The sequence below is a fragment of the Phyllobates terribilis genome, unplaced genomic scaffold (genome assembly GCF_046119375.1).
Source record: "Phyllobates terribilis strain yellow unplaced genomic scaffold, ASM4611937v1 Scaffold_3__8_contigs__length_932513732, whole genome shotgun sequence".
In the NCBI taxonomy this organism is placed as follows: domain Eukaryota; kingdom Metazoa; phylum Chordata; class Amphibia; order Anura; family Dendrobatidae; genus Phyllobates; species Phyllobates terribilis.
Genome location: NW_027362763.1, coordinates 521072635 through 521084771, shown reverse-complemented (window position 1 = coordinate 521084771; position 12137 = coordinate 521072635). Strand labels below are relative to the sequence as shown.

The 12137-nt window shown below is 47.4% G+C and overlaps 1 protein-coding gene across 2 annotated transcripts in view; it reads right to left on the bottom strand.

The window, feature by feature from the left end:
- Positions 1-12137, bottom strand: part of ENPP3 (ectonucleotide pyrophosphatase/phosphodiesterase 3) — a 190827-nt gene that overhangs the window by 32736 nt on the left and 145954 nt on the right. For both annotated transcript variants that reach the window (XM_073671257.1, XM_073671258.1), the window contains exon 18: positions 3720-3886. In XM_073671257.1, the coding sequence (XP_073527358.1) occupies positions 3720-3886 (167 nt within the window). The remainder of the gene's footprint in view (positions 1-3719; positions 3887-12137) is intronic.

Sequence of the window (12137 nt, the reverse complement as noted above, 5' to 3'; positions counted from 1 at the left end):
CAATATACGGTACATGTTATTAAGTGCTCATAGAAAAGACAAACCTACCATTCAAGAAAAAATTGCCATAGGCTTCTCTGTAAGGTTAAGTGCATACGTAGCGTTTTTTATGTGTTTTTGCGACGTTTTTTCTGCACGAAAATGGTCTGCTAGCTATTGCAATGGTAATCCTGATGGGCTGTGCACATGATGCGGAAATGTCCGCTCAGGAATACCATTGCGGAAAAAAACGCAACATGTCCATTATGCCCAGCGTTTCCGGAGCGTTTCCCACTCATTGACCTTAATTGAAATGCAGCAAATCCGCAGGTATAATAATTATACCTGCAGATTTGCTGCGTTTCAATTAAAGCCAATGGGCGGTGAAACATTGCGGAAACGCGATGCGGGTGGTACCCGGGTCGGCAGAGGAGGAATACTACTCCTCTCATCTGACCGCCGCTCCCACTGGGAAACACTGTCAGTAAAAAAAATAAATAAATAAATAAAATATTTTTTCTCACCTGTCCGGCGATGTCCCCCAGTGATCCTCTCCTTCCTGCGGCCAGTGGTACACTGCAGGGAGCGCGCTCGCTCCCAGCAGTGTACTGCGCTGCCAGGATCTGCGGTGACATGAGCGCATGACCTCCACGTGGGAACATTCTCAAGAATGTTCCCACCAGTACTGGTGGTGAGCTCACCGGGGCTGATCAGCTGATCTTCAGCTGATGAACCCCAGTGACCTCACTTAAGCTGCAATGTATACTGACAGGAGTGATTTTACACTCCTGTCAGTATACATTGCTGTCTTCTACAGCAGTGACATCAGTGATTGCTGATATCACTGCTGTAGAAGTGAGACGGATCGCCGAGGGACAATCATTGGTGGTAATCGTGGACTACATCGTGATGGCGGACAGATGAGGGATATGGTTGTTTGTTATTTTACTTTTTTTTTCAGAAGATCGAGGGATTCGGGGACTGAGAGAATAATAAAAACTATTTTTAAAACCGTGTGTTTTTTATTTCATTAAAATACTTTATTCTGGCCGTGTATTTATTGAAAAAGCAGCGACCAATTTACTAACCCGGGCTTCACGTCAGCTGCCAATACAAGGCTGACGTGAACCCCAACCCCATTACCCCACTCGTCTAAGTCTAAGCTCCAGATTTGGTGCATCTTATGGATGCGCCATTTCTGGGACTGCTGAGGGTTGATATTAAATTGCCGTGGAGGGGGCTAGTATTCATGGCCCCTTCCCTGGCTATTAATATCAGCCCGCAGCTGTCTGTTTAGCCTTTGCTGGTTAGATTTTATAGTGGGACCCCGCATCAATATTTTTCTGGGGTCCCCCTGTAATCTAAACAAACAGCTGTGGGATGATTTTAATAGCCATTTTAATAGCCAGGGAACATTGTTGGCTAATGGCCCCTTCCCCGGCTACTAATATCAGCCCCCAGCAGTCAGATTTCCCTCTGCTGGATATAAAAGTGACACGGGAGCCCACGCCATTTTTTTTTTTAATTTTAGGCTCTGCGCCCATGATCCAGACGTAGCAGCACTTTGGATGCATATTTTTTGCTGCGTCCAAAACATTGCATTCCATTGAACGCAGGTAAATCCACATGTGTTCACTGAACCATGCTGATTTACTGCATTCAATACATTCTAGTGGTCAAATTTCTGTTGCGGAGACTAGTGACTCCGCAAGAGAATTTTACATGCTGAGGTCCTGAAAGATGTGCCGCATGTTAGTGTCCACGGGTGATTCGCAGCCTTTGACACACGCATAGTGGACATGGGATTTCTAGAAATCCCATCCACTATGCTGTAACATCTGGACGCTGCAGGTTTGACGCTGTATAAACATGCAGCGTAAAACCTGCAGCGGCTCCTGATCGTGGCCACGTACCCAGACTCACCCGCAACACGCTAGTCTCTGCTGCAGATTTTGACCGATTAAAGTGTCATTATATGCGGTGGATTCACATGTACCAACAACATAAGTGCGGCATTAGAACACCACGTTTTGGGCGCAGCAAAAATACGCTGTGTCCAAAGAGCTGCTAAGTGCTGGTTAAATAAACACACAGACACAGATTAAACACTTTATTTGAAATACAGCAGACACATTCTTTAATCATTTAAACTAACCAATATACTCACCCCAGTTCTGACGGTAATCCAAAAAGCAATTTTCCACCAAATAACTTTATTTAGCTCCAAAAAGCATTCATTGATGTACAAAAACACTTTAAAAAAACGCTTCAAAAAATGCGTCAAAAACGCGGCAAAACTGTGTTTTTTCCGCAGCGTTTTTCCTTCCAAGGAGATGCAGAAATGGGTCAGACCCAATGTGACACAACTCTGATAACCACTCAGACATTTCTATCAGTCCCACAGACAATGATTGTAGCAGAGGTCGACCATGAGCAGCTCCACTCCATTATGATCAGGTAAACAAAAATGCTTGGCCACAGGTAGATCTATTTTTTCTTCTTTTATTGTGTGGCGATGAAGATTCATCCTTGTCCTAAGTTTTTGCCCTGTCTTCCCTACATACAGACCCCCTGATGGATATTTGGTGCATATAATTAAATACACAACATGTCCATCAGGGGGTCCGTATTTAGGGGAGACAGGGCAAAAACTTAGGACAAGGATGAATCATCATCGCCACACAATAAAAGAAGAAAGAATAGATCTACCTGTGGCCAAGCATTTTTGGTTACCTGATCACAACATCACAGACATGAAATTATTGGTATTAAAAGGTAACTTAAAATCTCAGAGAGACAGAAGAGTCTCAGAATATAAACTAATGGTGCCCTTTGACACCTTCAGAGCAGGAATGAATGTGTCGCATGGATTTATGTCATTCTACATCAACTAAGGAATGTGGTCCTCAGAGCTTTGGGGTCATCATAATAGTCCTTATCTATGAACCAATATTTACAGCCAGAACTGTTTATCTTTCTCACACAGTAATAGCTCTGCTTAACGTTACCAGTCTCATCTATTGTATTATTTCTGTGTCCTAATGTGTATAAATATGTGACTGTTCAGATTTTGTGTTATATTAGCCTGATGAAGAGGCCTGAGTAGCCTCGAAAGCTTGCAACCAATTACCATCTTTTCAGTTAGCCATTAAAAGGTATCAACCACTGAGGACTCTCAAATCTAAATATTTTTCTATCTACTTGCTAACACGGTACAAAAATATATATATTTTTTTTTTCCCCTGAGCCTGGGAATAACTTTTTAAAAAGAGTTTTTTCCCAAAAAATGCCAATTAAACCACTTAGACGGGACTTAGCAGCAAGGGTGCACCAAAGCCCCTTCAATTGCATACAAAATAAATACTTTTTTTCTGGCAAATAAACCACTATACAACAGTTATGTTTTTTTATAGTGAATTATACCTGTAGAACTGCTTTAATTATATGCTGAAACAAAAATAACTCTTAATTAAACTGCAATACTACTTTAATATTCGTATACTCTGGAACACCCATTTATTATGATATAATTAGATTTGTGTTTATTTCCTAGCTCCTGCTTTCCAATAACCAAATTGTAATTCCTTCAATGAAGTAACTACTCATGATTCTAAACTAGTGACTGAATAAATGCAAGATTAAACCCATCTGAAATATCACAAGTATTTGCAATATCCAAATCATTTTATTAATAATATGCATTTGTCGTTCGTTTGTCACCTCTGCCTGGGATCACTTACCAGATCTGTGCAGTTGCAGCCCAAACTGGAAGATGGCTGTGTAAATGCGCACGTTAATGGATCTGATTTTTCTTGATTAACGGTTGGAGTAAAAAATGGTTCTTTTAGTAAATGATTCAGACTGCCATGTGTTCCATTATTAGGAGCTGGACGGATTTTTAATAAATCTGTAAGAAAACAAGAGCCAGTTATTTGACTTTCTAGATTTTCTCTGAATTTTCCTAAGTGAGTGTGTTTTGAGACGGGTATTTAACGACTGAGGGACAGGTGTTCAGAGGCATGTAAAAGTTTGGGCGCCCCTGGTCAAAATTACTGTTATTATGAACAGTTAAGCAAGTTGAAGATGAAATGATCTCTAAAAGGTCTAAAGTTAAAGATGACACACTTCCTTTGTATTTTAGACAACAAAAATTAGAAAAAAGGATCTTCAGAAAGATTTAGCAGATTCTGGAGTTGTGGTACATTGTTCTACTGTTCAGAGACACCTGCACAAATATGGACTTCATGTAAGAACCATCAGAAGAAAATCTCTCCTGCATACTCTCCATAAAATTTAACATCAGAAGTATGCAAAAGAGCATCTAAACAAGCTTGATGCATTTTGGAAACAAGTCCTGTGGACCAAGTTTAAAATAGAACTCTTTGGCCACAATGATCAAAAGATATGTGTGGAGAAAAAAGGGCACAGAATTTCAGGGAAAGAACGTCTCTCCAACCATTACGCATGAGGGTGAATCAGTCATGCTTCGGGCTGATGCAAAAGTCTGGGCACCCTGCATGTAGTACCAACATAGGGATATAAGAAAGGGTGATGACAGAAACCCACCAAAATGTGGCACCACAACCAGACAGGCAAATTATTAATATATGCATTTTCGGAATAGCAGTAACCTTGGGGCTTCAGAGTGCAGCACAAATTCAAATTTATTCAGGTCACAATTTGTATCTGTAATCAAAAAAAGCATCAGCACTCTGGTCACCCAGGCATACATACAAGCGTGAGCTTGTACACAGATGTAGGTAGTATCAGTACTCATAAAGTAGTCCTAAAATGAACATAATTTACCTGGGAGTTGTGGTGCCACCACCCCAATGCGCGTTTTGGCCAAAGTGCCTTCTTCTGGGGCTTTTTGTAGCCAACCAAGAGTCTTTCAATTCTTGTTTGAGGGATTTTCATCCATTCTTCCTTGGCAAATTCTTCCAGTTCTGTGAGATTCTTGGGTCAACTTGCATGCACTGCTATTTTGAGGTCTAGCCACAGATTTTCAATGATGCTCAGATCAGGGGACTGCGAGGGCCATTGTAAAACCTTCAGCTTGCTCCTTTTGAGGTAATCTATTGTGGATTTTTACATGTGTTGAGGATCATTATTCATTTGTAGAAGCCATCCACTTTTCAACTTCAGATAGTTTTACAGATGGTGTTATGTTTGCATCAAGAATTTGTTGAAATTTCATTGAATCAATTCTTCCCTCTACCTATGAAATGTTCCCCGTGCCATTGGCTGCAACCCCGAAGCATGACTGATTCACCCTCATGCGTAATGGTTGGAGAGACGTTCTTTCCCTGAAATTCTGTGCCCTTTTTTCTCCACACATATCTTTTGATCATTGTGGCCAAAGAGTTCTATTTTAAACTTGGTCCACAGGACTTGTTTCCAAAATGCATCAAGCTTGTTTAGATGCTCTTTTGCATACTTCTGATGTTAAATTTTATGGAGAGTATGCAGGAGAGATTTTCTTCTGATGGTTCTTACATGAAGTCCATATTTGTGCAGGTGTCTCTGAACAGTAGAACAATGTACCACAACTCCAGAATCTGCTAAATCTTTCTGAAGGTCTTTTTCAGTCAAGCGGGGATTCTGATTTACCTCTATAGCAATCTTACGAGCAGCTCTCACTAAAATTTTGCTTGGTTATCAGACCTTATCTTGACCTCCACTGTTCCTGTTAACTGCCATTTCTTAATTACATTTCGAACTGAGGAAAGGGCAACTTGAAAACTCTTTGTCATCTTTTTTAATGCCCCTTGGAGGAGTGGTGGAGGTCACAGTGGAATAAAAAGACAAAAGACAATATCAATGCCCCTTGGAAGAGTGGTGGATGTCGCAGAAGCTTGACAAGATCGTTTCAATGCCTCTTCTAAGAGACGTGAAGGTCACAGTAGCTTAACAAGATGGTTTTAATGCCCCTTGGAAGAGTAATGGAGGTCGCAGTGGAATAAAAAGACAATATCAATGCCCGTTGGAAGAGTGGTGGAAGTCGCAGTAGCTTAACAAGATGGTTTTAATGCCCCTTGGAAGAGACGTGGTGGTCATAGTAGCTTAACAAGATGGATTTAACCCCTTAATAACATCTGATGTACTAATACGCATCTGTGCCCTGGGACTTAAGAGCCAGACCCGTATTAGTACGTCATATCTTTAATGCGGCACCGCGACTTAAGTCGCGGTGACAGCATTAAAGTTACGGTGCCATCTTACCTCCTGGTAGATGGCGTCATCATCCCGGGGGCTGTCGCCGCCCCCCCGCACCAGCGATCGCTGTGATTGGCTGTTCAAATCTGAACAGCCAATCACAGCATTTCTCACTGTTTCCGGCAATGTGATTGCCGGAAACAGTGATCTGCAGCCTAGGATCGGTGCTCCTATGAGCACCGATCCTAGACTGTTGCTAGGACACCCCAGCCCTGGCCCCGGACTGCTATGATCGGTGCGATCGCCGATCACATCGATCGCACCGATCGTAGCGCGACCGCGCGGTGACAGGGCGGTCATGGGGCGGTGACCGGCTTGTGACCTGCCTGTCACCGCCCCATGACCCCCTGTAATGTGACTCAAGCCCCCAGACTGCTGTGATTGGAGCGATCGATGATGACATCGATTGCTCCAATCAGAGTACCTGAATACAGGTGCCCTGGGACTTAAGAGCCAGACCCGTATTAGTACGTCATATCTTTAATGCGGCACCGCGACTTAAGTCGCGGTGACAGCATTAAAGTTACGGTGCCATCTTACCTCCTGGTAGATGGCGTCATCATCCCGGGGGCTGTCGCCGCCCCCCCGCACCAGCGATCGCTGTGATTGGCTGTTCAAATCTGAACAGCCAATCACAGCATTTCTCACTGTTTCCGGCAATGTGATTGCCGGAAACAGTAATCTGCAGCCTAGGATCGGTGCTCCTATGAGCACCGATCCTAGACTGTTGCTAGGACACCCCAGCCCTGGCCCCGGACTGCTATGATCGGTGCGATCGCCGATCACATCGATCGCACCGATCGTAGCGTGACTGCACGGTGACAGGGCGGTCATGGGGCGGTGACCGGCTTGTGACCTGCCTGTCACCGCCCCATGACCCCCTGTAATGTGACTCAAGCCCCCAGACTGCTGTGATTGGAGCGATCGATGATGACATCGATTGCTCCAATCAGAGTACCTGAATACAGGTGACCAGGCGGTCACAGGGAGGTGTCACCCCTCTGTGACCCCCTGTGGTGCGTGCTCTGCTCCAGCCATGTCTGATTGGTGCAATCAGTGTCACCAATGAGATGGCTGGGGCACAACATGCACCACAGGGGGTCACAGAGGGGTGACACCTCCCTGTGACCGCCTGGTCACCTGTATTCAGGTACTCTGATTGGAGCGATCGATGTCATCAATGATTGCTCCAATCAGATTACCTCCACCTGTCACCACCCCATCATCACCCTGTGACCGCCCTGCAGACCCTCACATTTGGTGAGGATTTCTACAGAGCGATCACATCTGATGTGTCTGTGCTGGGCCTTGTAGTGCCACAGAATATTCTGTGACACCACAAGACCATCTTCTCACTGTTCCAGTCGCTGCTGCTGCCGCTGCTCCTGGATCTTCTGTTCCAGCGTCCTGGATCTTCTGCTCCAGCTCCTGGATCTTCTGCTCCTGACCTGCTGTGGTTCCTGCTCCAGAGCCTGCTGCTGATCCTGCAGAGAAGACTTTGGTAAGTCTGTTCTCCCCTCATCCACCCCAATCCCCCCTCCCCCCTCTTTTTACCCCCCCTTACCTTTTTTTTCTGCGTCCTGCAGCGGTCTCCAGCTCTGGTCCGAGTCTCCAGCTCCACTCCCGGTCACCAGCGCCGGGCTCCTGGTCACCAGCGCCGGGCTCCCGGTCTCCTGCTCTGGGTCTTCTGTTCCAGTCCTGCTGACCCTTTGGTAAGTCCATCTCTGATCTCCCCTCATTCACTCCAATCCCCCTCTTCCCACTCCCCTGTCTTTTTACCCCTCTTCCCACTCCCCTGTCTTTTAACCCCCCTTCCCACCCCAGTGTCCCTGTTAATTCTTTTGCTTCTGATCTCCAGCTCCAGTACCGGTCTCCTGCACCGGGCTCCTGGTCTCCTGCACCGGGCTCCTGGTCTCCTGCACCGGGCTCCTGGTCTCCTGCACCGGGCTCCTGGTCTCCTGCTCCGGGCTCCTGGTCTCCTGCTCCGGGTTCCTGGTCTCCTGCTTCGGGTTCCTGGTCTCCTGCTCTGGGTCTTCTGTTCCAGTCCTGCTGACCCTTTGGTAAGTCCATCTCTGATCTCCCCTCATCCACCCCAATCCCCCTCTTCCCCCTCTTCCCACTCTCCTGTCTTTTTACCCCTCTTCCCACTCCCCTGTCTTTTTACCCCCCTTCCCACCCCAATCCGCCTCACCCCAGTGTCCCTGTTAATTCTTTTGCTTCTGATCTCCAGCTCCAGTACCGGTCTCCTGCTCCGGGCTCCTGGTCTACTGCTCCCGGGCTCCTGGTCTACTGCTCCCGGGCTCCTGCGCCGGGCTCCCGGTCACCAGCTTCGGGCTCCCGGTCAACAGCGCTGGGCTCCTGGTCTCCTGCACCGGGCTCCTGGTCTCCTGCACCGGGCTCCTGGTCTCCTGCTCCGGGTTCCTGGTCTCCTGCTCCGGGCTCCCGGGCTCCTGCTCTGGGTCTTCTGTTCCAGTCCTGCTGACCCTTTGGTAAGTCCATCTCTGATCTCCCCTCATCCACCCCAATCCCCCTCTTCCCACTCTCCTGTCTTTTTACCCCTCTTCCCACTCCCCTGTCTTTTTACCCCCCTTCCCATCCCAATCCGCCTCACCCCAGTGTCCCTGTTAATTCTTTTGCTTCTGATCTCCAGCTCCAGTACCAGTCTCTTGCTCCGTGCTCCTGGTCTCCTGCCTGGGCTCCCGTCTTCCTGCTCCGGGCTCCCGGTCTCCTGCTCCGGGCTCCCGTCTTCCTGCTCCGGGCTCCCGGTCTCCTGCTCCGGGCTCCCGTCTTCTTGCTCCGGGCTCCCGTCTTCCTGCTCCGGGCTCCCGGTCTCCTGCTCCGGGCTCCCGGTCTCCTGCTTCGGGCTCCCGTCTTCCTGCTCCGGGCTCCCGGTCTCCTGCTCCGGGCCCCCGGTCTCCTGCTCCGGGCTCCCGGTCTCCTGCTCCGGGCTCCCGGTCTCCTGCTCCGGGCCCCCGGTCTCCTGCTCCGGGCTCCCGGTCTCCTGCTCCGGGCCCCCGGTCACCAGCGCCGGGCTCCCGGTCACCAGCGCCGGGCTCCTGCTACGGGCTCCCGATCCTGAAAGAACAGAGAGGACTTTGGTAAGTAATCTGATCTCCCCTCATCCAACCCAATTCCCCTCTTCCCACTCCCCACACATTTGTGCGCACATCCAGCAGCCGCCGAGTATTGATCGGTGGCATAGTTCACCAATCCACACTCGTGCTCGCTGTTTGCACCACATACAGTATTTCCTTTTTCCACACACTCTAAATAAAGTACTGACACACACACACTCTCAAAGAATTGACACACACGCACCACATACATAACAAACAATGTCCTGCTCATCCCAAACTCATTATTCAGCGGAGGAGGCATACGCTATTCTTGCCTCCGACACTGACAGTGAGGGTGAGGATCCCACATTTCTTTGTTTTTCCGACTCCTCGTCGTCTTCCTCCTTCTCTTCTTCCTCCTCTTCCTCAGGTTCTGCTGGCCCGCCCCGCCGTCGTCGCAGGAGAGATGTTCCAGCGCCCCCCACTACTGAGCCTATATGGACTTCGCCCCCCGAAAATTATGAGCCGCTGATTCCTGATTTCGTAGCGGAATCAGGAATCAAGTTTGACACCACCGGCCTCACAGAAATAGACTTTTTCAAAGTCTTTTTCTCTGAGGATTTTATAAACCTCATGGTGGGCCAAACTAATTTATACGCTCATCAATTTTTAGAACAAAACCCCTCTTCATCATTTTCTAACTGGTCTCCTGTAGACGCAGTAGAAATGATGAAGTTTTGGGGCCTGGTCCTTCTTATGGGGATCTTGAAGAAGCCTGAGCTTCGGCAATACTGGAGTGTTAACGTTTTGTATAACACTCCAGTGTTCCGAATGGTCATGCCCCGGACACGTTTTCAGGCCATCTACAAGTTCTTGCATTTCCAAGATAATGCAAGGTGTCCTGCACGCGATGACTCGAACTTTGATCGTCTTTTCAAAGTTCGGCCGGTCATCGAACACTTCAACAATAAGTTTGGTGAAGTGTACGTGCCCCAAAGGGACATTTGTGTGGATGAGTCCTTAATTTCTTTTAAGGGGCGGCTTGGATTCCGGCAGTACCTGCCCAGTAAGAGGGCAAGGTATGGGATCAAGCTGTATAAACTTTGTGAGAGTACCTCAGGATACACTCACAAGTTTAGAGTTTATGAAGGGAAGGACTCCCGGATTGAACCCCCTGAATGCCCCCCTGTTCTGGGAGTGAGTGGGAAAATTGTGTGGGACTTGGTGCACCCACTGCTTGATAAAGGTTATCACCTCTACGTGGATAACTTTTCTACAAGTATCCCGCTCTTCCAGTCCCTCTCTGCGCAACGTACCGCAGCCTGCGGTACTGTCCGCAAAATTCAGAAAGGCCTCCCAAAGACGCTAATTGGGCAGCTGCTCAAAAGGGGTGAGAGCAGAGCCCAATGTAGCGACCACCTGTTGATGGTCAAGTACAAGGACAAAAGGGATGTCCTTTTCTTGACCACCATACATGGTGATGGCAGCACACTCAGCACTGTACGAGGTTCCACTACACAGGTCGTCAAACCAGACTGTGTAGTGGGGTACAACAAGTACATGGGGGGAGTTGATCTCTCTGATCAAGTCCTCCAGCCATACAGTGCTTTGAGAAAGTCCAGAGTGTGGTACAAGAAGCTGGCCGTGCACATTGTACAGATGGCAATGCACAATGCTTTCCTTCTGTCACAATGTGCAGGCCAGACTTCTGCGTCGTACCTTCAGTTTCAGGAAACAGTTATCAAGGCCCTGATATTTGGCAGCGGTGACAGAGAGGGCCCCAGTACTTCTGGAATTGAAGGACCAAGAATTGTACCAGGCCAGCATTTCCCAGGGCAGATCCCTCACAGCGGAAAAAAAGGAAAGTCACAAAAGAGGTGCCGAGTGTGTTATAAAAGTGGAATACGCAAGGACACCATTTATCAATGTGACACCTGCCCTGACAAACCTGGCCTGTGTATGAAAGACTGCTTCAAAAGGTACCATACTTCGATGGACTATTGAATTAATTTCTGAAGTATGACAACCTGACGAACACTGCACAGCTGACGTAGTGTTCGTCAGGTTGTCATACATCAGTTGTGTAGTGTTCGTCAGATTGTCCTACACAACTGATGTATAACACTACATTACAAAATTCAAAAATCAACTAACACTACCAAAAAGGGGGCACTTGTTAGGCATTTCACTGTTTAGGCACATCAAGGGCTCTGAGAACATGACATGACGCCCGCAGACCATTCCATCAAAGTCTGCGTTCAAAAGCGTCACTCCTTCCCTTCCGAGCCCTTACATGCGCCCAAACAATAGTTTTTTTCCAACACATGGGGTATATGAGTACTCAGGAGAAATTGCACAACAACTTATGGGGTGCAATTTCTCCTAGTACCCTTGTGAAAATATTTTTTTTTGCATTTTTGTGGAAAAAAATGTTTTTTTTTTATTTTCACAAGTCAACATTATGATTTTCTGAGAGGCACCTGGGGGTTCAATGGGCTCACCACACATCTATATAAGTTCCCTGGGGGGTCTAGTTTCCAAAATGGGGTCACTTGTGGGGGAGCTCCAATGTTTAGACACACAGGGGCTCTCGAAACGCAACATGGTGTCCGCTAACAAATTGGAACCATGTCGCGTTTGGAGAGATCCTGTGTGTCTAAACATTGGAGCTCCCCCACAAGTGACCCCATTTTGGAAACTAGACCCCCCAAGGCACCTATCTAGATGCATAGTGAGCACTTGGAACCCCCAGGTGCTTCACAAATTGATCCATAAAAATGAAAAAGTGGTTTTTTTTCACTTATTCAATTTTACGAATCAATTTGTGAAGCACCTGGGGGTTCCAAGTGCTCATTATGCATCTAGATAGGTGCCTTGGGGGGTCTA